Here is a 23933-nt window from a genome sequence, read left to right as displayed (position 1 = left end):
TTAAATGTTTGCATATAGATGGTTATGGTCTGACCATGATGAGAATGTTTGGACATAACATGTTTAAGTGAGTTTGTCTTCAAGCTGTGTCTTGTAATATGATGCGGAATAATGTTCTTTCTTTAATTGCATATGGAGAGATTGTCTTCTTACTTTATAAACCCCGGAACAGCCCCACTGCAGACCATAAGCAATGAGTTTGAAAACATATGGGTGGTGTCAGCATAAATAAATAGTAATTTATGAGGGCCATTATCATGCAGCAAAGCATCACTCTTAGCAGCTAGACGACTGGAATGCAGAAACTTACACCAAGCTACTAATACATGTAATTTAGCACTTACATTTTGTTGTATAATGGAGAAAAAGATAGTAATTAATGATCAAAAAATAATTTGAAAATTAAAGATATTTTAGGTAAAATGCAGGTTAAGCATCTGACATGCTGTTGATTACCATGAAATATATTTGTACACTGTCGTTCAAAATGTTAAGGTCGATAAGATTTTTAAATGTTTTTAAAAATCTTCTGCTCACCCAGGATGCATTTATTTGATCAAAAATACATTAAAACTGTGATATTTTGAAATATTATTACAATTTAAAATAACTGTTTTCTATTTTAATATATTTTAAAATTTAATTTATTCCCGTGATGGCAAAGCTGAATTTTCACTCCAGTCTTCAGTGTCACATGATTCTATATATAAAGGCTTTAACACTTACTTAAAGCCTTTATATATAATGCATTATAAAAGTATTTTTAATGCATTAATTATACCTTGTAATGCACTGTATGATTTTATGAATAATTGTAACCACAGTTATAATACATTATAATACTGATCTATTATTAAAACATGACAAACAACCAGTTTCAGAATCTGCAAATATTATAATGCATTTTAACTTTGGCTATCATTATTTATGAAAACCTTCATAATGCATTACACATAAAAGCTTTAAGTAAAGTGTTACCAAAATTCTTGTTATTATCAATGTAGAAAACTTATATTAAACTTGTATGCTTAATATTTTTGTGTAAACTGTGATTCATTTTTTCAGGATTCTTTGATGAATAGAAAGTTCAAAAGAGCAGCATTTATTTGAAATAGAATAGCTGAATAAGAGTATTATTTTCTTTAAAAAAAAAAAAAAAAAAAAAATGGTAGTATATGTATTTTTGTATGAAATAGCTAAAGAACAAATGACTCCATATTTTTTCAACCATTTGCCGATATTCAGTACATATGTATTTGCTCAAAAATAACTTGAAGTACTGATGTTTTAAGAGGAACCATCATTTCAACATTCATCATTTCAGACCACCAAAAGAAATCCAGTAAAAATACAGCTGAACATTTTTGAGTTGAACCTTAATCATTGAATCAAAGTTTTCAAATGATTCATTGAACTGATTAGTGGGAATGAATCAAACTAATTGTCATGTCAAGGCCGAAAAAAAAAATCCATTAAAACCATCACAGCATTTAGTGTTGCTTAATATTATATCGCTAGCAAAATAATTTCAAATATATTGTAAAAAATTCCATTTATATCGCCAAGTCCTAACAATGGTTTTCTGTGGTAATCGACAATGTGTCTGCAAATCTTTCAGCAGAGCTTAACTTGCATTTAACATGGTAGGCTATATTCCTTCAAGGACGTGTTAAGCATCTAGGGAAATCCACTATAAACCGTGTTGTTCACGAATCCATGGGATGTTGCACTGCAGAGCTATACCACTGTCACGCAGATGGCAACACGTTCATATTTTATCTCTAACTGTTTGAAGTCATGCACTCACTGATGTCCCAGACACGCTTATGATGATGCTATTACACAATAACATGGACCTGCTCCATAGTGCGTGTGTGAGAGAGAAAGCTGTATTCTTTCATGCTGGTTGCACTCTGTGCAGAGTTGGCACTACAAAGAACTGGCAGTTATCAGCAAGAGAGATCTGCACTGCAGAGACAAACATAGAAAGGAGGAAAGCTACCAAAAACTACGTAAAGCTCACAGATGCATTCCAAAATAGATAAAAATGGGTAAGAAAAAGGTTCTAGCTGCGGGTGCACAATTTAAGCTACGTCTTCATTTGAAATTGCATCTTTTTCTCTACGTTTTGGCCTTCTGTCCACACTGAGACAATGTTTTATATGTGCCTGCTATGTGCTATTAAGCTTCACAGTGTTGCTAAAGATATTGTTACTTGTATACATATACCTTTATATTACATTCCTGCAAAGATGACAAATATTTGTCCTGCTCCAAAACATGAGAGCAGTTATGTTTTAGACCATACATGGAATGGTGATTGAGGTTGCACCAGTAATAGAGGATATGCATTGACGTCATTTTCCCGCCAGAACACACCCACTCAGCTGGACTGAGTGGTAAAAGAACTGGCTGCTTGACTGGATTTAATAGGGAAAGCAGCGAAAACGCGAGTAAAACAAATGATTATCAGTTTAAACTAAAGGCTGGACTCGATATAGTGTTCCTTACAACTTACCAAAGATCCAGTGATCCATGGATATTGACATGCAGCCAAGAATCGTGTTTCCTGACATTTATGTACCTGATTTCGACGCCGTGGAAATACATAAAGCAAATTTGCCTTTTAACGCTTTTTATAAAAACAATATAGTTAGGTCTAAATCCAAGTGATCACTTACAGTCAAACCAAAAATTATTCAGACATTTTTTATATTTTTGATATATTTTTACTAGTGGGTGCAGGACACTATAGTTCATTCATGTAAGTGAGGATAGCAAAATAAAGTAAACTGTGACATATTATACCCAAAAATTCTTCATACAGTGGACTATCAGTAAAATTGATAAAAATTTGGAACCAAAAATTATTCTGACACTTTGACCTGACCATGTTTTGCTTAAGTGTTATCTGACATAATTAAGATAATTTTTTTCTGACACAGTTTAACTCTTATTACCATTTTTTTTTTTTTAAAACTATAATGAATAAACTGTATTAATGAATGAAATGTTCAAGGTGTCTGAATAAATTTTGGTTTGACTGTATATCAATGTTATATATATCATCCAGCCCTACAACTTGTAGTAGTTTTTATCAGTGTTTGTTTAAAAAAAAAAAAAATCCAATTATGCAGAATATAAGATGGTAAATATTCAATTGATGAGTTGTCAATACAATATATATAGGGTATGATTTTACCTCAAATTTCAACATATTGACACAAGTTGATAACTGCAAATCCACGTTTCGCTACCTGGAGTCCAGTCGTTTCTGTGAATTGTAGCAATCCATTAGCTTCTCTTTTCTGTAGCCTTCGGCAGTCTGTAAAAATATCTCAGGTTTCTTGTCAAATCTATTTGTACTGTCAGTCACAAAGTTCTTTCCCGTTTTAGATGTGTTTTTCACAACATTCACGCTGAGAACCAATGCTGCAACTCAGTCTTTTTGGCACTCAGTAGGCGTAACTACAGTCACGCCGGCCGACAGTGATGTCACGTGCATACCATCTATTGGTGAGATATTTTGCAAATAAAATAATCGTCAAAGAAGAATAGCGTAAGAAACTCTTTGTATCATCTCAGTGAGCTTCAATGTAATAACATTTTATCATGCATTTGCAATAAGATGATTCAATAATTTTCTGGCATTTCACTATGGACGAGAAACTTTTGACGAGAAAACGCTTGAAAAAGCTGGTATGGACAGAGAGCGTTTTGAAATGAAAATGGCATTTTCAAATGTATCCGGATTAATGTAGACGTAGCCTACACCAGACACCAGACACAAAGGTTCAAAGTCCATTTATTTTTCATATCAGAAGTAGCGTGCGAGCTTGGAGTACGTCAGAAATAGAAAGGAACATCAGTTTACTGCCAGGGATGTGTTGTATCGCACCGTGCTGCATCCAGAGTAGACAGTATTACTGATTATAATGGGTCCTATTTTCTTTTGTCATGTCACTCTTGTGCCACTCACGTCTGGTGTAGAAACAGGTGTTAGAGTCCGTTATAAGGCATGTGTCGCTTCAAAATGATGCATGAATGTAACAATAACTTATTCACTATGAGTTTAGCAGTGTGCATGGGCACATTATTATCCTAAAATAGGGATTCATTAGGGATAATCCTGTGCATCTGTTCTTTTACAAAAGGCTCATATTTTGTGGTAGTCATACTAAGCAATCATCAGATTTAACCCTCTGGAGTCTGAGGATTTTTGGGTCCCTGGAGAAGTTTTGACATGTCCTGACATTTGTGCTTTTTTCAGTTGCTTATAAACATGTTAATGGCAAAAGTGTAATTACACTGTATTCAGCACGAACTAGGCTACCATAATATGTGAGCAACATGTATGTACATGTTTGTATTTTTGAGAGAATAACCTTTATGCGTGGTTATTGAAAAAACAAAAAACTTAAGTCACTGAAATACAGTCATAAAATAAACATTAAATATGTGTTCACAAGACTTCTGGGTATTGGAGGTTGTAGACTAGAATTTTTGCTTCGAAATGATATAAAAATTATCCTGCCTACTCGTTCATATAAAACACTATATTGATTTAAATTTTGTAAGACACTTTTTGTCAAGAAAGACAGTATGCGGGAGGCGTGAATCTTCATGAATAATGCTGTGATTCACACCTGAGAAGACAAAGACCCGCATAATGACCTGCATAATGACCCGCATAATGAGCCCTTTCAGTCAGGTAGGCTATGTGAGAGAAATTAAACTAAAAAAAATCAAAGTACAAAGTAGTTTTTTTTTTTTTTTTTGGTAGTTTATTCAGAATATAGTTAACAATATAAATGAGACACATTTTTAATAAATGAGGGCACATTTTGAGTATTGAGTTTTACCTGGAAATAAGTCCTGTTCAAAGATATAAGTGAATATCACTTACCTGGCATTCCAAGGTGTTTGGTGTTTCTGCACTGGAGAAAAAAAACTTTCCTGCTTCCAGTCAGTGATCTCACCATTATATTCATTCAGAATGTCCAGTGTGGGCTAATATCTGGTCACTATGATTCTCGAATCTGTGAGATAAAAGAAAAAACCCTCTGTGAGCATGCTGATAACAGGATTATATCAACTATTGTATTAACGTTAATATAATGTCCACTCTTAACAGAAAACATGTTTTTTTCTGATGTTGCATGCATGTATTTTTGCACATCATGTGAAGAAAATTTTGTATAGGCATAAATTTAAAATTACAGTACCAGTCAAAAGATTGGACACATTACTATTTATAATGTTTTTGAAAAAAGTCTCATGATCATCAAGCCTGCATTTATTTGATCAAAAATACAGAAAAAAAACAGCAATACTTTGAAATATTATTACAAAACTACAGAAAAAAACAGCAATACTGTGAAATATTATTACAATTTAAAATAATGTTTTTCTATTTTAATATACTTTAAAAAATAATGTATTTCTGTGATGCAAAGCGTCTAAACATTCATATTACCTCTGTGGTATTTTATATATTATATATAAAGCTGGTTTAATATTCACAGACACTAGGCTATATCGCGATTAGAATAAAGAACTTAAGAATAAAAAACAACTTACCTTTCACAATCATCGGCTCGATCTAGTTGATCCTCGAAATTAAAGTGAAACCAGTCATGCTCATCCTCTGAGGCAAATCCTTCTAAAAGTATTCCTCACCGATCGATGGAAAGTACATGAAACTGACTGAACTTGATGTGTTTTTCCGAGCTGACGCGGGCGTTCACTCTGTTGCATGTATCGCCTCAGAATTTGCGTCTGAATAGCGCCCGCTCTGTAATGAGCTGAGCCACGAAACTACTGACATGTTTCTCTTTTCATACAGATTACATAAACAGAGTTGTTTTTGATTTGACTTACACGATTTAAAACATGACATTTCAATGTTTCTTTAGACATATGTCTCATTTTTGTGTCATTTGTATTCACTAAGTTACAGTTCATTTTCTAAGGGAGTATCAGATTGGACTTCATTCAGAGAGAGATGACAGATTACGCATCATGTTAGTTTTCTTTATTTTGCAAAAAGCACAACATTTTGTTTTTACTCTTGAGTGTACACAAATAAAAGAAGACATTTCACAGATTAGAATGGTATATGGCTCTTAATTGATATGTCCAAAATTGACAGAGTATTTTTAGTCTCCTTCACACTGGTAAGAAAAAAACCGAGGTGGTATCGCCGGCAAAACCGCCGACTCCAGAGTGTTAATGACTTCCTCAAGATGGCTGCAGTTACCATTATGGTTCATCCAGCATTTTTAAGACTCACCATTGTGGGCTGTAGGCGTATTTTGGCTAATGCAGGAAATAGGGTGAAAGATGACTCATTAAATCTTAATATTTTTCCATTGCTTTTGGGTTCAGATTGTGTGCTCATTATACCAGCACCTACCAAATGCCATTCCGTACCACTTCTTTTTTTTAAGCTCGCTGTGTCACAGTTTTTGCTGAGTCTGGGTCACAGAGGTTCTGATTCAAATCTGTCACGTCTTTGAGGCTGAACTTTCATGGCATTTTGTGACTGTGAGCTCTGACCGCTGCCCTCATTGCCAATGCACTTTGTCTGTGCTCCTCTTGACACGTCAATTCATTTCGTAATGCTTTTTGTGAGAAACACTCACTAGCCTGATTCAGCAGCAAGCCTCTGGCGCAGACAGATTTTAATCTTCCCTGTCAAAAGAAGAACTGTTACTCGAAGCTATGATGCCTTCGAAATAGAACCCTTCAGAAGTGTTCCTACATAAAAAAATGAATGGCAGTGCTAGCTTCAAATCACCCTGTCTGGGTTTATCTTACAACAATGACTGCACTATATTGTACCTTTCAAAATAGGAATTATGGCGTTTTCAAACTTTTTGATGCCAACTACCCCCAAATGTGATTATTCTCTTTGTGAAGGACCAGCATTTAAAGGCAGATATTTTTTTGTGAGCAATTTATGTTAAAATTATAAAAAATAAAATTCATAAGTAAATAAAAATGAAATGAAATAAGTGTAATACTTTTGTTGTCATAATTATTTCAGTAGTCTCAACAGAATGAAATAATCCCGTTTTTAGAAAGGAGTAGAAAAGTAAGTAATAATGTAAGATTCTTTGAATATTTCCTTTATTTTTCACTTTTTATCTTAAATTTTCCGCTGTCCTCTCAGTACCTCCTTGTGGTCTCCTGGATCATCTCTTTCTGATGGTGAAAAATGGAAATGGAAATTGCCATTAACTGCACTTAATCCTTTAGAAATTATATCAGAAGGCTTCCATAAGAACCTTTTTAATCATTTTAAATTGCTATGAAGGTCGAAGGCTTAGTCATTAGCAGTAAGTGACATTCTGATTCAGACTCCATCAGTCCTGCTAAAGACGTCCTTCTGAAGTCAAGAGTCAAGGACTTTCTCTTACTGTTAATTACACAAAATATCCTTGCAGAAACTGCATTTGTTGATGATAATATGATAAAATAGTCTCATTGACATCTCCTTATAGCAGCCAAATCACATGCTTATTTTTCCACATGCAGTATCGTTTTGATGGTACAGGGCAGAGTTAATGAAATTATTATTAGTATTATAAATGGGATTTTTTATTTTTTTTATTCTCTAATTATTGTTATTATTATTATATTTGATATTGGCATTCATTTATTTATTTATTTACTTTTTTCTTCCACAGTGCAAATTTCTTTAAGGTTTCAGTAACACTTTATTTTGATGGTCCCCTTTAGACTTTCTGTTGACTATAAGTCATATACATGTCAACTAACTCTCATTAGAGTTTTAATAGACTGTCTGCTTAATATCTCCTAACACTGTATTTTGATGCTCCCCAACAGACATTCTACTGATAAGTTACTTTGCAAGTGCAACATATTCTACTAACTCTAACCCCTTATTCTATAAATCCTAACCCTACCCATAACATTCTACTAATGCTCAACTAATCCTCTAATGAGAGTTAGTTGTGATCCCAATCTGACTTCTGACCTGTAACGCTGCCTGAATCATAATCATGCACTGTTCGTTGTTGGACAGAGGAGAACTGGCCTCCCGACTGAGCCTGGTTTCTCCCAAGGTTTTTTTCTCCATTTTGTCACCTGTTGGAGTTTGGGTTCCTTGCCACTGTTGCCTTTTGGCTCTCTTAATTGAGGACACTTGATATTCAACAATGTTTTTGATCTGCCTGCATTGACACCATTGTATGTGAACTGAACTGAGCTGGACGATGACATCACTGTTTTCTCCAAAGCTGATGTATAGATGAATTAACTAAATTTATAACTATTGATTTTTACAAAGGAATGAATCAGTGATTCAGATCTCCTATCAAATGGCTAAACTGCTGAAATCACATGACTTTGGCTCTCTGAACCACTGATTCGATTCGTAAAGCTCCGAAGCAGTGTTTTGAAATCAGCCATCAGGAGATATTGTTGAAAACTTGTTATTTTTTTCTTTTGGAGCACAAAAATATTCTCGTCACTTTATAATATTAAGGTAGAACCACTGAACTCACATGAACTGTTTTAAATATGCTTTTAGTACCTTTATGGATCTTGAGATTTTCAGTGGCATTGCTGTCTATAGAGGCCTCACTGAGCCATCGGATTTAATCAAAATATCTTAATTTGTGTTCTGAAGATAAACAAAGGTCTTACGGGTGTAGAACGACATGAGGGTGAGTAATAAATGACATTATTTTTCATTTTTGGGTGAACTAACCCTTTAACTACTTACTTTAGGGTAAGGGTAAGATTAGGGTTTGGTTTAAGGTTTAAATTAAATTATGCCTAATTTAATTTAAACATTAAAATAAAGTGTTACCAAATGTCTAAAGGGGACCATCAAAATAAAGTGTAACCAAGATTTTTGCTGAGCTTGTGTGTTGTATTTGTAAGCATGTGTCTCCAAAGATTTCTATCGCATCATCAGTCTCCATGGTAACTACACAGGTTCACTGCTTTCAGATAATTACCCACATGTTAAATACCCAGTGGTAGTGGCAGTTCATTATGAGGGGATAGGGAAGTGGTGCGTAGGTTTGAAAACATATACAGTGGCAGTGCTGGGAGAGTGCAGTGACTGCTAGGTTTTGTTTTGTGAAGGGTACCTTCACACATCCATGAACAGTTTACATTTCATGGGTCATTTAAAAGAGCTTTGAGGTTGAATACCTTGAGTAGTCTGACATGAAAAATACACATCATGACTTCAAATTTTGGCTTTTTTGGGTTTCCCATTAAGATTCAGTGCACTTACTCATATTGCCATTTTTTTGTATGATTTTGCCATTTAAAATTTCTCTTCCTGGTTGAGTATATCCTTTCAGATGTCAGTGGATGTGGCATGAACACAATTATTCTCAGTGTAAATGCTGCTAAAGTGCCCTGCAGCAACTCTTATCAAATAGCGCTGCTTATGAAAGGTATGTGATCACTGTTCGTTTTATTTTTTATGTTCTCTGTAGGATTCCAGACTGCAATTAAAATAGTCACACAAAAAAAAGAAAAAAAATGCTGTTCTGATTTTAAATGTATTGCTTTTGTTTAGCATACTTAGGACGAAATGTAAGGTTGAATTTACCAAAGAACTATCTTTGGAAGTAAAATAGATTTCACATTTGCTGTGGTGTATGATATGAGAACAGCTTTCATAGCTTGTGTGTGTGTGTGTGTGTGTGTGTGTTTGTAAATATTAGTGTACACTACAGTTTCAGTTTACACATGCACTGTGGGTGGTGTTATTTGACTGGGAGTAATTTGATTCTTTCTGTATTGAAACTGTAACTTCTGTCAACAGAAACAGATCTATCAATGAACATGCTGTTGTGTTGTTGTTTGGATGTTGAAAGCTTTTCCATGCACATCCCAAAGGGTGCAGGTACATGAAGGCTAAAGAGTGTGTTCGGGTGGACTGGTGAACTCTAAAAGTATAATCATGGATTCAGGGCTCTCAGAGTCAGCAGAAACAGAAAATCTTGCATAATACCAGCACATAATTAAGCTGCTTTAAAGAGTCTCTTAGAATTTGGGACATACAGCTTCTGTACCTCTAATAGTAAAGCCGGTGTTTCTAAAAATACCTAGAATACAGAATTTTGCTGTATTATTGTATGTGGAATTTCTCTAGGCTGTTGGTTGTACATGAGAGGGTCTCAAGAGAAAATCATCTTTCACTTAAATCACTTGCTGTAAAGATTAGGATTCAGGCTAGTTTGTGATATCAAATTATCATTTGAAATAGAAGCTTTCAGCTATGCACTGTGTCTGTAAAAGTCTAGAAAAGTAGCATCATCTACTGATAATGGAACAATAGATAGTATATATGGAGAGAGACATTAAATTGAATATCACAACGAACTTGAAGATTTCTATTTCAAATAAATGATTTTTAACTTTTTTAATCATCAAAAAATCCTATATATATATATATATATATATCACAGTCTCCGAAAATATTAAGCAGCACAACAGTTTTCAACATTGATAATAATAAAACTGTTTCTTAAACACCAAATCAGCATATTAGAATGATTTCTAAAGGATCATGTGACACTGAAGACTGGAGTAATGATGCTGGAAATTCAGATTTGCCATCACAAGAATAAATTCAAAAATTAGAAAACATTTATTTTAATTTGTAATAATATTTCAGAAAAGTACTGTTTTTGCTTCTTTTTTTTTCTTTTTTTTGATCAAATAAATGCAGCCTTGGTGAGTATATAGCCCTGTTTACACCTGGTATTAAAGATATGTTTCTGTCAAATGGACAACGCTGAATATAGGTGTAAACATGGTCTAAAAAATGTTTTGAGCTTGTTCACTTTCTAACACTTCCAGAGGTAGTCTACTTGTAAACAAATCAACCAAAATGCATCTTAATACCAAGTGTAAACAGGGCCTAAGAGACTTCTTTCAAAAGCGGGTACAGTGTGCTTGTTGTATAATGCACATACTGGAATCTAGTTAGTATGGTAGTTTGTTAGTATGCTGTTCCAAACACAGCGGTTACTTTCTTGTGAATAGCCTTGCAAATTAAAAATCATCTATCATTCCCTTGTTAAGAATGTTATTGTGTTTCAGAGAAGTAATCAGATGCTTTAGTACTTAGGATGCACCTTTTTCTCTTTATAGATAAACAGATTGAATCCTCCACCAGGCGCAGGGAGAGTAATTACTCCACTCGTTTATTCTGCGTGTGAAGAGATGAAGGGCTATTAAGAGCCATTAAGAGCATTTATGAATGGATGGTGGGCTTGAGATGTGCTTGCCTGATCTGAACAATAGCACTGCAGTTCTTGAGAGACTCCAGACAGATTCCATTCAGAGTTCCTGTATTATTAAGTATTCTTGGTTTTCAAGCATTTCCCCTTGACACTTTGAAAGAGTTTCTGTGCTGAATGAATAAACTGTGCTATTGATTGCCTCTTTGAAAATTCAGGGAACACTGGTGAGAAAGTGATGTTTCATTTCTTTGGTGAGACATTTTTGGAAGTCGTTTTTCATGTAATCTTAGGGACTTTTAAAATGGCTGAAAAACTCATGTAATACTGGAATGTTTGACAAAAATAAGTGTCAGTAAGTGTTTTTCTTGTAAATAAATTAAAGGGATAGTTCATCCAAAAATTATTCCATGATTTACTCACCCTCAAGCCATCCTAGGTGTATATGACTAACTTCTTTCAGACGAATACAATCGGAGATATATTTAAAAATATCCTTAGTCCTCCATTGTTTATAATGGTTGTGAATGGGGGGTTTTGAAGCCAAAAATAATGCATTCATCCATAAAAAAAGTAATCCATGCAACTCCAGGGGGTTAATAAAGGCCTTCTGAAGCGAAGTGATGTGTTTTTGTAAGAAAAATATCCATATTTAAAACTATAAATTCAAATAACTAGCTTCCGGCGGACGACCGTACGCAGAAGGTGCAAGTCGACTTACGCCAAATGAGTAATCCTCTGACGCGGTGAATGTCGCAGGATGTTGGAGTATTGTAAGCTTAGATGCCTCTCACGGTTTAAACAAATAGGGCTGTTCAACAAATTTAAGCTCCTCTTCTCTTATATCAAAATCCTCTGACATTTCTCTTTAAAAATTATCGTTTTAGACTTGAAGATGCATTATTTTTTGCTTCAAAACACACCCCTCCCCCATTCACAACCATTATAAACCTTGGAGGACTAAGGATATTTTTAAGTATTTCTCCGATTATGTTCATCTGAAAGAAAATAGTCATATACACCTAGGATGGCTTGAGGGTGAGTAAATCATGGGATAATTTTCATTTTTGGGTGAACAATCCCTTTAATACTTTTATTCAGCAAGGATGCATTAAATTGATCAAAAGTGCATTTATAATGTTACAAAAGATATCTATTTCAAATAAATTCTGTTCTTTCAAACTTTTTATTCATCAAAGAATGCTGAAAAAAAAAAAATGTATCACAGTTTCCAAAAAAATATTAAACAGCACACAGGCATAAATTACATTTTAAATGTATTAAAATAGAACCCTTTTTTTTGTAATTATATCTAATTGGAATTTAAGAAATGTATATTTTATATTAAAAAAAAATATGTCATCCAAAAATGTTTAAAAGAGTTCTGAAAGGAAAATGCAGAGTCTCATGCAATTTTTTTTATTCTCCGAATATGATTTATGCATTTTCATAAGATCATGAGAGCCAAAAATAAGTAGAAATCTCTTTTTTATTTTAGTCTGTGGTAAATGGGATATTTACAAAAAGAGCAACTGCAGTTATAAACTGCATAAATACTGCATCCAGATTACGTCATTTGTACTGCATTACTGAAAACGTCACATTTCACTGCATAGATTGTAGGAATACTGCAACCCTGCAGTTCATATATGAGGGGGAGTATTAGTGTCAAGTGATTTGATTGTCTTTTTTCACTGTTTGCACAAAACCATAATAAAAAAATGAAGAAGAAAAAAAGCTCATAAATCAGCAGCTGATGTCATTTTGTTTGTTTGTAGGGGAGGACCGGCCGAGGGAGAACGTCGTGGGTACCGCCGAGGGACAGGCGATGGTGGGCGGAGCAGGGGCGGAGTCGGGGACAGGGAGGCAGAGATTACGCTGCTGCGTGCGAGTGACAGCCGTCCAAGTGCAAAAAGCATTATGGGGCGTGGCCATGGTGATGTGCGTGTGCTCATCATGGGCAGGCTCCACCCAGCTGGCCAAGCTGACCTTCAAGCAGTACGATGCACCGTTCACTCTCACATGGTTCGCCACCACATGGAACTGCCTATTCTTTCCTTTGTATTACGTAGGCCACCTGTGCAAGAGCCCTGAGAGACAGACACCAAAACAGAGGTTCAGGTAAGAATCTGGACCTTGTGAGATTGTGTTTATCCAGCAATGCATTCTGGGACTGAATTCTCGGGAAAAAATGCATGCGACTTACTACTGTAGGTTCTGGAACAGAGCAAAAGATTCAAATGTAGTACAGTACAGAATATCCAACTGTTTTGTGTTTGCCTGGTAAATTCTGTTTCATGAAATCCCTCTTTCTTTGATCCTGATCTCTGTTGAGGGGGACACTTAGGAAATTCCGTGCCATAATGCATGGATGGTTTGTCCTCTCCGGATTTGTCTTTTGATCTTGTATGTCCTGAATACCAAGCAGACTCATTGCATATTTAAACCGACCCGTTAAAGGAAAGTATCTTTCTGCTCTGTTTAGGAAGACCAAAGTAAAGAGTGTTTAGAAAGTGAAATATACTGTAGATTCTGGTGAAATGCTTCTTTTATTAATAATTTAGCAAATGCTGTAAAATTAGAGAAAAGCCCAAGCAATTTGTCATACAGGGCAAAACAATATTAGCAGCACCACAGTACAGGATTTGAAGAGTAAACACCAGCTGTGGAGTACAAAGGCTTTGTAAAAATGGAGGGGGGAAAGGGCAGAAAGAGATTTCTTTTTTTGTTTTGTTAATATGAAGTGCCTTTGTTTATAGTTATGCATTAATTAAATGATGCTATATAGCCAACTTCATTTATCCAAAGCCTAATGTTATTAAAAATAGTAGAATCGGCTGGTTTTTGACATCTAGCCCAGAGACCCATTTAACTTTTTAGAGAATAGAAAATAAAGGTTCTTGCTGTAAACATACAGTATCTCACAGAAGTGAGTACACCCCTCACATTTTTGTAAATGTTTTATTATATCTTTTCATGCGACAACACTGAAGAAATCACACTTTGCTACAATGTAAAGTAGTGAGTGTACAGCTTGTATAACAGTGTAAATTTGCTGTCCCCTCAAAATAACTCAACACACAGCCATTAATGTCTAAATGGCTGGCCACAAAAGTGAGTACACCCCTAAGTGAAAATGTCCAAATTGGGCCCAATTAGCCATTTTCTCTCCCCGGTGTCATGTGACTCGTTAGTGTTACAAGGTCTCAGGTGTGAATAGGGAGCAGGTGTGTTAAATTTGGTGTTATTGCTCTCACTCTCTCATACTGGTCACTGGAAGTAGGGCAGTATTCCAACATGATAACGACCCCAAACACACTTCCAAGACGGCCACTGCCTTCCTAAAGAAGCTGAGGGTACCTAAACCCTATTGAGCATCTGTGGGGCATCCTCAAACGGAAGGTGGAGGAGCGCAAGGTCTCTAACATCCACCAGCTCCGTGATGTTGTCATGGAGGAGTGGAAGAGGACTCCAGTGGCAACCTGTGAAGCTCTGGTGAACTCCATGCCCAAGAGGGTTAAGGCAGTACTGGAAAATAATGGTGGCCACACAAAATATTGACACTTTGGGCCCAATTTGGACATTTGTACTCACTTTTGTGGCCAGCGGTTTAGACATTAATGGCTGTGTGTTGAGTTATTTTGAGGGGACAGCAAATTTACACTGTTATACAAGCTGTACACTCACTACTTTACACTGTATTGTAACAAAGTTATGTGTAACAAAAAATTGTAACAAAAAATGTGAGGGGTGTACTCACTTCTGTGAGGTACTGTATGCATGCTTTTTCTCTTTCTGTGGGTCATTTAATATGTTGACCTTAAAAAGTGATGTCAACCAGCCATAACTTAGGATATTCTACAAAGACATGGTCCCTGGAATATGTCAAGCTTTAAAATTAAAGTAAATGGACCTCTGACTGCATATTCATGCACAATGTGACTTAAAGGGATAGTTGACCCAAAAATGAAAATTGTCCCATGATTTACTCACCCTCAAGCCATCCTTAGGTCTATATGACTATCTTCTTTCAGACAAACACAATCTAAGATATATTTAAAAATATCTTTAGTCCTCCAATGTTTATAATGGTTGTGAATGGCTGCCCAAGTTCTGAAGACAAAAAAAATTGCATCCATCCATAAAAAATGAATCCCTACGACTCCAGGGAGTTAATAAATGCCTTCTGAAGCGAATTGATGTGTTTTTGTAAGTATCCTTACTTAAAATTTTATAAAGTAAAATAACAAGCTTCCGGCGCAACAGCCATACGCATTTGACATACGTCCAAAAAGCGTTAACTTCCGCAACGTAGTACACAGTGCCATGACGTTCTACACCCCTTTTATACCCTTTAAAGTATGTGTTCATTGATCAACATCCTTTTGTTGGTTTCAGAATAACAGTGCAATTAAATAAGCCATAACTCTATCCCATAACTTCAGAGGTAAAATCAGAGGTAGATGACAGTTGTTGAAGCTTGTAAATGTAATAGAGACAAGAAGCTTTTTTTTTTTATATAAGTTTTTCACAAGACAAGAAGACATTCTTTCCATACAATTAAAATTATACTTGAGGATAAACAAACACAATAAAGCCAAAGTTGTATTTCCATTGTGGTTCTCAATGTAATTAAAAAGGATGGAGGCATGTGCATAGGTGAAAAGGCAATATTCCCAACACCACTGCACAAAACATTTAGATGTCATACAGCCAGACTGAGCAGTTAATTAATTATAAACAACTTCAAAAACAATACATTTCAAAGACTCTAAAAGGAAGAGCTTTTTTATTTCTCAATTAAAAACATGAGGTAGTCATAAAAAATAATGTTTGAAATGAAAGACATAACATTGTCTTAAGAAAATAAGCAACTCCTGAAAATGTGCAAATACTTCCCTTGAGGAACAATAAATATGTCCAAAATCCAGTGACAAAAGCCACAGACATGCATTGCTTTGCATAAAATAAGAATCACATACTGTATATAGACCAAACCAAAGTAATGAAACTTAAACCAAGACAGATTTCAATAATACCCATAATGTTTACATAAACTAAACTAATAGACACTTTAGTCAATGAAATCACTGAAAAGAGATGTAAATGGTTTAGTCGAATTTCCTGCTGGAGCATTATAGAGGTGAACTTCTCAATTTGCCTGATTGTCACATAAGTTATATATCACATAAGGGCAGCAATTCATGACAATTCATGGTATGAAAAGCTGAGCAATTTAAAAGAAAGCTTGTGAAATTTCTTCGTAATATACTCTCAGCTGTATTTAGAGTCCATTATTTAAATATAACATGGAGTGAACTGAGGACAGCTCTGAGCATAATGGCCAGAGATAGACTGTAGAAACAAGCTATATGTATCTTATTTGCTCATCAGACCATGTCACACAGACACATTCAATGAGGGAATATAGCTTTAAAAGTTTGTTTTCAATTGGTCTAACAATCTGTTGGGTGTTTTGTGTGACATGGAGAGGTTTTGAGAGGGTAAACATGTACGGTAGTATGGGGAACACATATAAACTATTAACTACGACTTTTCCCTCAATAAACTCCTAATTTACTGCTTATTAATAGTTAGTAAGGTAGTTAAGTTTAGGTATTGGGTAGGATTAAGAATGTAGAATAAGGTCATGCAGAATAATAAATCGCCAATATTCTAGTAATATGCATGCTAATAAGCAACTAGTTAAAAGACCCTAAAATAAAGTGTTACTTATGTACTTATTTTGAGAATGACATCCAAATATCCAAGTTTAAAATAACAGCAATTTTAGAAATAAAAATCTTTTGTAACATTATAAATGTGAAATGTTTTGATCAATTTAATGCATCCTTGCTGAATAAATGAATTCAAAAAATCTTACCCACCCCAACCTTTTAAAAAGGTATTGTACATAAGGCAAATCAAATATAATTTTTTTTGGCACTAAATTCATGTTTTATTTTTGTCTGTGGTATTTTAGAGAGTGCTGTCGGTTCTTCGGGGACGACGGACTAACAGCGAAAGTGTTCTTCACTAAAGTGGCCCCTTTTGGCCTGCTGTGGATTCTGACAAACTACTTGTACCTTCAGGCTCTGAGAAAGATCAACAGCACTGATGTGTCTGCCCTCTTCTGCTGTAACAAAGCCTTCGTCTTTCTCCTGTCCTGGATCGTGCTGCGGGATCGCTTCATGGGCGTCAGGGTGAGTGGATGGACGGATCGTTGGACTGATGGAAGAAAACCTATATATCGTTTTGACATGTACTTTTCATAATGCTTGATCGCAAGTGTTGCTAAAAGGGTTGGTTGGTTGGTTGGTTGGATGGATGGATTTATGGATGGATGGATGGATGGATGTCATGGCAACATTTGCTTGTGGATTGATGACTGGTTTTGTTTTCTCTGGGTCTCTTCTGCTGTCTAATCCAGAGTCAGTGCCATCATAGTACAATACTTTCACCTTTTCCTGTCTTCTTCCTTTGTGCTCCTTTCTTCTATTTCCTCTTTCTGTTTTTTTTTTCACCGGATCAAAGAAACCAAAGTGCTGTGTAACATTTGCTTTGTCTCTCTGTGTTCCTGTTCCTCTCTCTGACACACACACACAAGCACTGCATTGCTGGGCAGATTTTGGTGAGTCAGGGTGTTTGGACGTCCCTGGCGCAGTACTAGTTAAATGGGTTCCATTTAGAGGACATTAAATGATAAAGAGGGGCCATGAGCTCACGTTAGTCAGTAAGAGTGTATGGTTTGTGATACAGTTCAGATATGTGCTGCTCTCCCAGTAGAAATGACCTACAATCTTATTAAAAATGTGAATGTAGTAATGAAATGTGACCAAAAGAGAGAGAAAAAAACATTTATAATCCTCTGCGAAAATGGATGAGATGTGAGTGAAGATTTGGAAAAAGAAACGATATTCCATGTCAAGTGGAACAACTCAATTTAAACATTTTTTTATTAAAATAGTCTTAATTTTCTTTGTGTTCAATCTATTTCTTGTTTCTTGCTTGCAGTTTTACTGTGAAATATGCCCTGGACATGTTCTTAACAGGTTTCATGAGATACACTTTCTCTGTTTCTCCTGGTAAGATGATGGTGATATGAATATAGCCATATCCATGGGAATGCAAAACCACGATCCTTCAAATAAGGGCAACAGAACAGAGATAGTTGGACCAGAACAAAAAGCTGTTCAGGAAGCTGTTATAGGGAGTCTTTGGGTGGGAGTAATCAGTCTTTCTGACACCCTCATAATGTTTCTGTACTGCGCTCAATTCAGTTACGCTCTGGAAACATTTTTCATTTGGACACACATGTAAACACACACACACACACACACACACAATTGTGTATTGAGCAGGCCTGTTCCATCAGATATATTGCCAGAGTCATACTCCCTTGAATTCTGGGTATTTGTGTGTATAAAAAAAGAAAGAACCACAAAAAGGTTTAATATAAAAATGAAAGTTGTTGGTAATCCATTCTTTTTACATCAATATTCTCTAGAAGACATGATCTGCTCCAAAAGACAAGTCTTCATTCATGTTAGTTGATTTTCACAAATCACAATTGATTTGATTAAGTGGCTGTATCGATCACACTCTTATATAATTCCTCTTAAAGATTCAAGAATATTCTGTTTAGAGGACTTATGTGGTTTGGATCAAATTGTTAGCCCATTGTTTTATTCATTACATTACATTATGCATGCTTAAGAGTATATGATTGGATCATTATTACAGTGATTACTAAGTTTCTGGCATGTAATATGTTTAAACAGTTCTTCTAACCCTAATTGATGGAGTGTGTAGCTTTTCATTTCTTAAAAAAAAACATGTAGGAAGACACATCATGGCCATATTCCAGGATGACAATGTCAAGATTCACCAGGGTTAAAATTGTGAAAGAATTGTTGGGAGGGAGCATGAAGAATCATTTTTACACATGAATTGGCACCTTAATTTCATTGAAAGTCTTTGGGATGTGCTGGAGTAGCTGGATGTATGTATGTATGTATGTACAAGTGTGTGTGCATATGTGAAAATGTCACAGAATATCAAATTTTTTCTAAACATTTAGATGTTTTTACTATTCTAATACATGTTGTAGTCTACAGACCATCTTTTTGCTGTTTGATGTAACACATTGTGATGCCTGTGACCTTTATTTTGTTCTTTTACAAGATTGTTGCTGCCATTCTGGCCATCGCTGGAATAGTGATGCTGACTTACGCTGATGGCTTTCACAGTCACTCTGTTATTGGCATAACATTTGTAGTGGCCTCTGCATCTGCCTCTGCCCTCTATAAGGTAACCCCACTTCAAGTCAACACTTTTGTTATTGCTCATTGAGTGTATTTTAACACTAATTTACCAAATGTTTTTCAGTTAAATTATTTGGTTCTGTGTCATCAAAACTGTACTTATCAATAACTGCACCTCTTTACATAGTTTTGGAGTGACAGGTGTCCTGGGAGAGCCTTGTTTTCTGTAATTAAAAAGACCTCACTAATCTATTTGTCTTGATTGATTTGCGATGTGCTTTCTTGTGGTCATCTGAAAAGGACAGATCAATAAGGGAACTGGAAAGAAAGATCAGTTTTAGAACAGTTGGCTATCATTACAAACATCATGAACTAGAAACCAGAACATTAAACCCTTGTATTCTTTCCTGCAGACATTTGAAAGATAAATTTGTTATTTTCTATATTTATCCTGTCCACTGTTAGGAAAGTTGTTTTAAATCTGTAGTTTGCTATACTACAAGCTAAAGTAGTTACATACAGTTATGCTGGTACTTAGCTACACTACTTGATGAGGTCTTTTACCTCATCAAATTATATACTGTAGTTAAAATATGACACAAAAACAATGAGAATATCAACCATGAACACATTTATGTTAAGTAGAACTATTAAAACGAACACTGAATCAGCAGTACTGTATTTAATTTTACACACACTTTATTAGGTAAAACTGTTCAACTGCTCGTTAACGCAAATATCTAATCTGCCAAACACATTGCAGTAACTTAATGCATTTAGTCGTTTAGAAATGGCCAAGACGATCTGCTGAAGTTCAAACTGAGCATCAGAATGGGGAATAAGCTGATTTAAGTGACTTTGAATGTGGCATGGTTGTCGGTACCAGATGGGCTGATCTGAGTATTTCAGAAGCTGCTGATCTACTGGGATTTTCACACAAAACCATCTCTAGGGTTTACAGAGAATGATCCAAAAAAGAGAAAATATCCAGTGAGCAGCAGTTTTGTAGGTGAAAATGCCTTTTTTTGATGCCAGAGGTCAGAGGAGAATGGCCAGACTGGTTTGAGCTGATAGAAAGGCAACAGTATCTCAAATAACCACTGGTTACAACTGAGGTCTGCAGAAGAGCATCTCTGAACACAGAACACATCGAACCTTGAAGCAGATGGGCTACAGCAGCAGAAGAGCACACCGGATGCCACTCCTGTCAGCTAAGAACAGGAAACTGAGGCTACAATTCACACAGACTCGCCAAAATTGGACAATAGAAGATGGGAAATACGTTGCCTGGTCTCGATTTCTGCTGCAACATTCAGATGGTAGGGTCAGAATTTGGCATAAACATGAAAGCATGGATCCATCCTGCCTTGTATCAATGCTTCAGGCTGGTGGTGGTGTAATGGTGTGGGGGATATTTTCTTGGCACACATTGGGGCCCTTAGTACTGATTGAGTGTTATTTAAATGCCACAGCCTACCTGAGTATTGCTGAGTATTGCTTCTGATGGCTACTTCCAACAGGATAATGTGCCGTGTCACAAAGTTCTCTTTTTCGAACCATTCTCTGTAAACCCTAGAGATGGTTGTCAGTGAAAATCCCAGTAGATCAGCAGTTCCTGAAATACTCAGACCAGCCCATCTGGAGCCAACAACCATGTTGCCGTGACGTTCGAAGTCACTTAAATCAGCTTTCTTCCCCAGTGTGATGCTCAATTTGTTGTTTGACAATCTGCTCAACTTCAGCAGATCATCTTGGCTACGTTCAGACTGTCAGTACAAATCTAATTTTTGTGCATATCCAATTGAAATCTGAACAGATTTAGATAGTGTGAATGGCCAAAAATCACATGAAATGTGTTTTTTACGAATCCGTTTCGAGCTACATTCATATGTGGCGCATTTCTGGAAATCTGTTTCAGTCTGACTGCTCTGATCGGATTTCGCATGATTTATGTGACTTTCTCACACCACGTAAAACATAACCGCTAAACGTTATGGGAAACATGCTGAAAGTCATGGCAGAAATAAGGTTGTGTTGTTGCAAAGTGCTGGGTGATATAATGACAATATAACAGAGACGAAACAACAAAACAATATAAATGTTTTAAAACCTGCAGAAATGACAGCGCGGAATAAAGCAACGCATACCAGCCTGCTGCATATCTGCCACTGCATCATAAGACTCAGTAGTCCAGCAAGACATTATCATGTTGTAAATAAGACAACATTTGCATTGTAAACCCCTCCGTGTTGCAGTTATTGTTGCTGTTTTTGGCATATGCCTACCAATGCTATGTTATTGCCATAGAAACCAATGCAGATAATCTAAAAAAAAACGAAAAAGTGGCATGGACCACAAATCGGATTTGAACAGTTGCGATACACAGTGTGGACGTCAATAATTTTAGATCAGATTCCAATATGATACACAAATAATGGGATTTGGACTGACAGTGTTAACGTAGCCCTTGACCATGTCTACATACCTAAATGCATTGAGTTGCTGCCATGTGATTGGCTGATTAGATGTTTGTGGTAATGATCAGTTGAAAAGGTATACCTAATAAAGTGGCTGGTGAGTGTACAACCCGAATTCCGGAAATGTTGGGACGTTTTTTTAAATTTTAATAAAATGGAAACTAAAAGACTTTCAAATCACATGAGCCAATATTTTATGCACAATAGAACATAGATAACATAATAAATGTTTAAACTGAGAAATTTTACAATTTTAGGCACAAAATGAGCACATTTCAAATTTGATGCCTGCTACAGGTCTCAAAATAGTTAGGACGGGGGCATGTTTACCATGGTGTAGCATCTCCTCTTCTTTTCAAAACAGTTTGAAGACGTCTGGGCATTGAGGTTATGAGTTTCTGGAGTTCTGGTGTTGGAATTTGGTCCCATTCTTGCCTGATATAGGTTTCCAGCTGCTGAAAAGTTCGTGGTCATCTTTCATTTAATGATGCACCAAATGTTCTCTACAGGTGAAAGATCTGGACTGCAGGCAGGCCAATTCAGCACCTGGACTTTTCTATGACGAAGCCATGCTGTTGTAATAGCTGCAGTATGTGGTTTTGCATTGTCCTGCTGAAATACACAAGGCCTTCCCTGAAATAGACGTCATCTGGAGAGGAGCATATGTTGCTCTAAAATATATAAATATATACCTTTCAGCATTCATAGTGCCTTCCAAAACATGCAATGCACTTATGCACCCCCATACCATCAGAGATGCTGGCTTTTGAACTGAACGCTGATAACACGCTGGAAGGTCTCCCTCCTCTTTAGCCCGGAGGACACGGTGTCCATGATTTCCAACAAGAATGTCAAATTTGGACTCGTCTGACCATAGAACACTTTTCCACTTTGAAAGAGTCCATTTTAAATGAGCCTTGGCCCACAGGACACGACGGCTATTCTGGATCATGTTCACATATGGCTTCCTTTTTGCATGATAGAGCTTTAGTTGGCATCAGCAGATGGCACGGCAGATTGTGTTTACTGACAGTGGTTTCTGGAAGTATTCCTGGGCCCATTTAGTAATATCATTGACACAATCATGTCGATGAGTGACGCAGTGTCGCCTGAGGGCCCGAAGACCACGGGCATCCAATAAAGGTCTTCGGCCTTGTCCCTTACGCACAGAGATTTCTCCAGTTTCTCTGAATCTTTTGATAATGTTATGCACTGTAGATGATGAGATTTGCAAAGCCTTTGCAATTTGACGTTGAGGAACATTGTTTTTAAAGTATTCCACAATCTTTTTGCGCACTCTTTCACAGCTCTGCCCATCTTTACTTCTGAGAGACTCTGCCTCTCTAAGACATCCTTTTTATCAATCCCTGATATCAGTTAAGTTAATTAGTTGCTAGATGTTCTCCCAGCTGAATCTTTTCAAAATTTCTTGCTTTTCCAGCCATTTGTTGCCCCCGTGCCAACTTTTTTGAGACCTGTAGCAGGCATCAAATTTGTTCTATTGTGAATAAAATATTGGCTCATGTGTTTTGAAAATCTTTTAGTTTTTATTTTGTTCAAATTTAAAAACATTTTCAGAATTCGGGTTGTATATAGCTAAAATAATATTATAATGTGAATAGCATTGAATGTTTATTGAAATGAACCGAAACTTATCTGACCTGGTCTTCTTTTTTTGTTCGTTTTTTTTCTCAGGTGCTTTTCAAGCTTGTCTTGGGCAGTGCCAAGTTTGGAGAGGCGGCTCTGTTTCTGACCATTGTCGGAGGTGCAAACTTTGTCTTTATGAGCTTTGTGCCAGTTATACTGTACTTCACACATGTTGAGTACTTCACATCCATAGCTGATCTTCCCTGGGCCTACCTGTGTGGAGTAGCTGGACTCTTACTAGGTAAATAAAAGACTGACAGAAAAAACGTATATTATTATAAGTATAGTGTTAATATATAGTATAAGTT

The 23933-nt window shown here is 36.0% G+C and overlaps 1 protein-coding gene across 3 annotated transcripts in view; it reads left to right on the top strand.

The window, feature by feature from the left end:
• Window positions 1–23933, top strand: part of slc35f3b (solute carrier family 35 member F3b) — an 83307-nt gene that overhangs the window by 56654 nt on the left and 2720 nt on the right. For all 3 annotated transcript variants that reach the window (XM_051915881.1, XM_051915883.1, XM_051915882.1), the window contains 4 exons: window positions 13016–13358; window positions 17221–17440; window positions 19422–19547; window positions 23674–23866. In XM_051915881.1, coding sequence (XP_051771841.1) covers window positions 13016–13358; window positions 17221–17440; window positions 19422–19547; window positions 23674–23866 — 882 coding nt within the window. The remainder of the gene's footprint in view (window positions 1–13015; window positions 13359–17220; window positions 17441–19421; window positions 19548–23673; window positions 23867–23933) is intronic.

Source organism: Ctenopharyngodon idella, chromosome 13, assembly GCF_019924925.1.
Source record: "Ctenopharyngodon idella isolate HZGC_01 chromosome 13, HZGC01, whole genome shotgun sequence".
Classification (NCBI taxonomy): Eukaryota; Metazoa; Chordata; class Actinopteri; order Cypriniformes; family Xenocyprididae; genus Ctenopharyngodon; species Ctenopharyngodon idella.
This window is presented reverse-complemented; position numbering and strand designations above follow the sequence as displayed.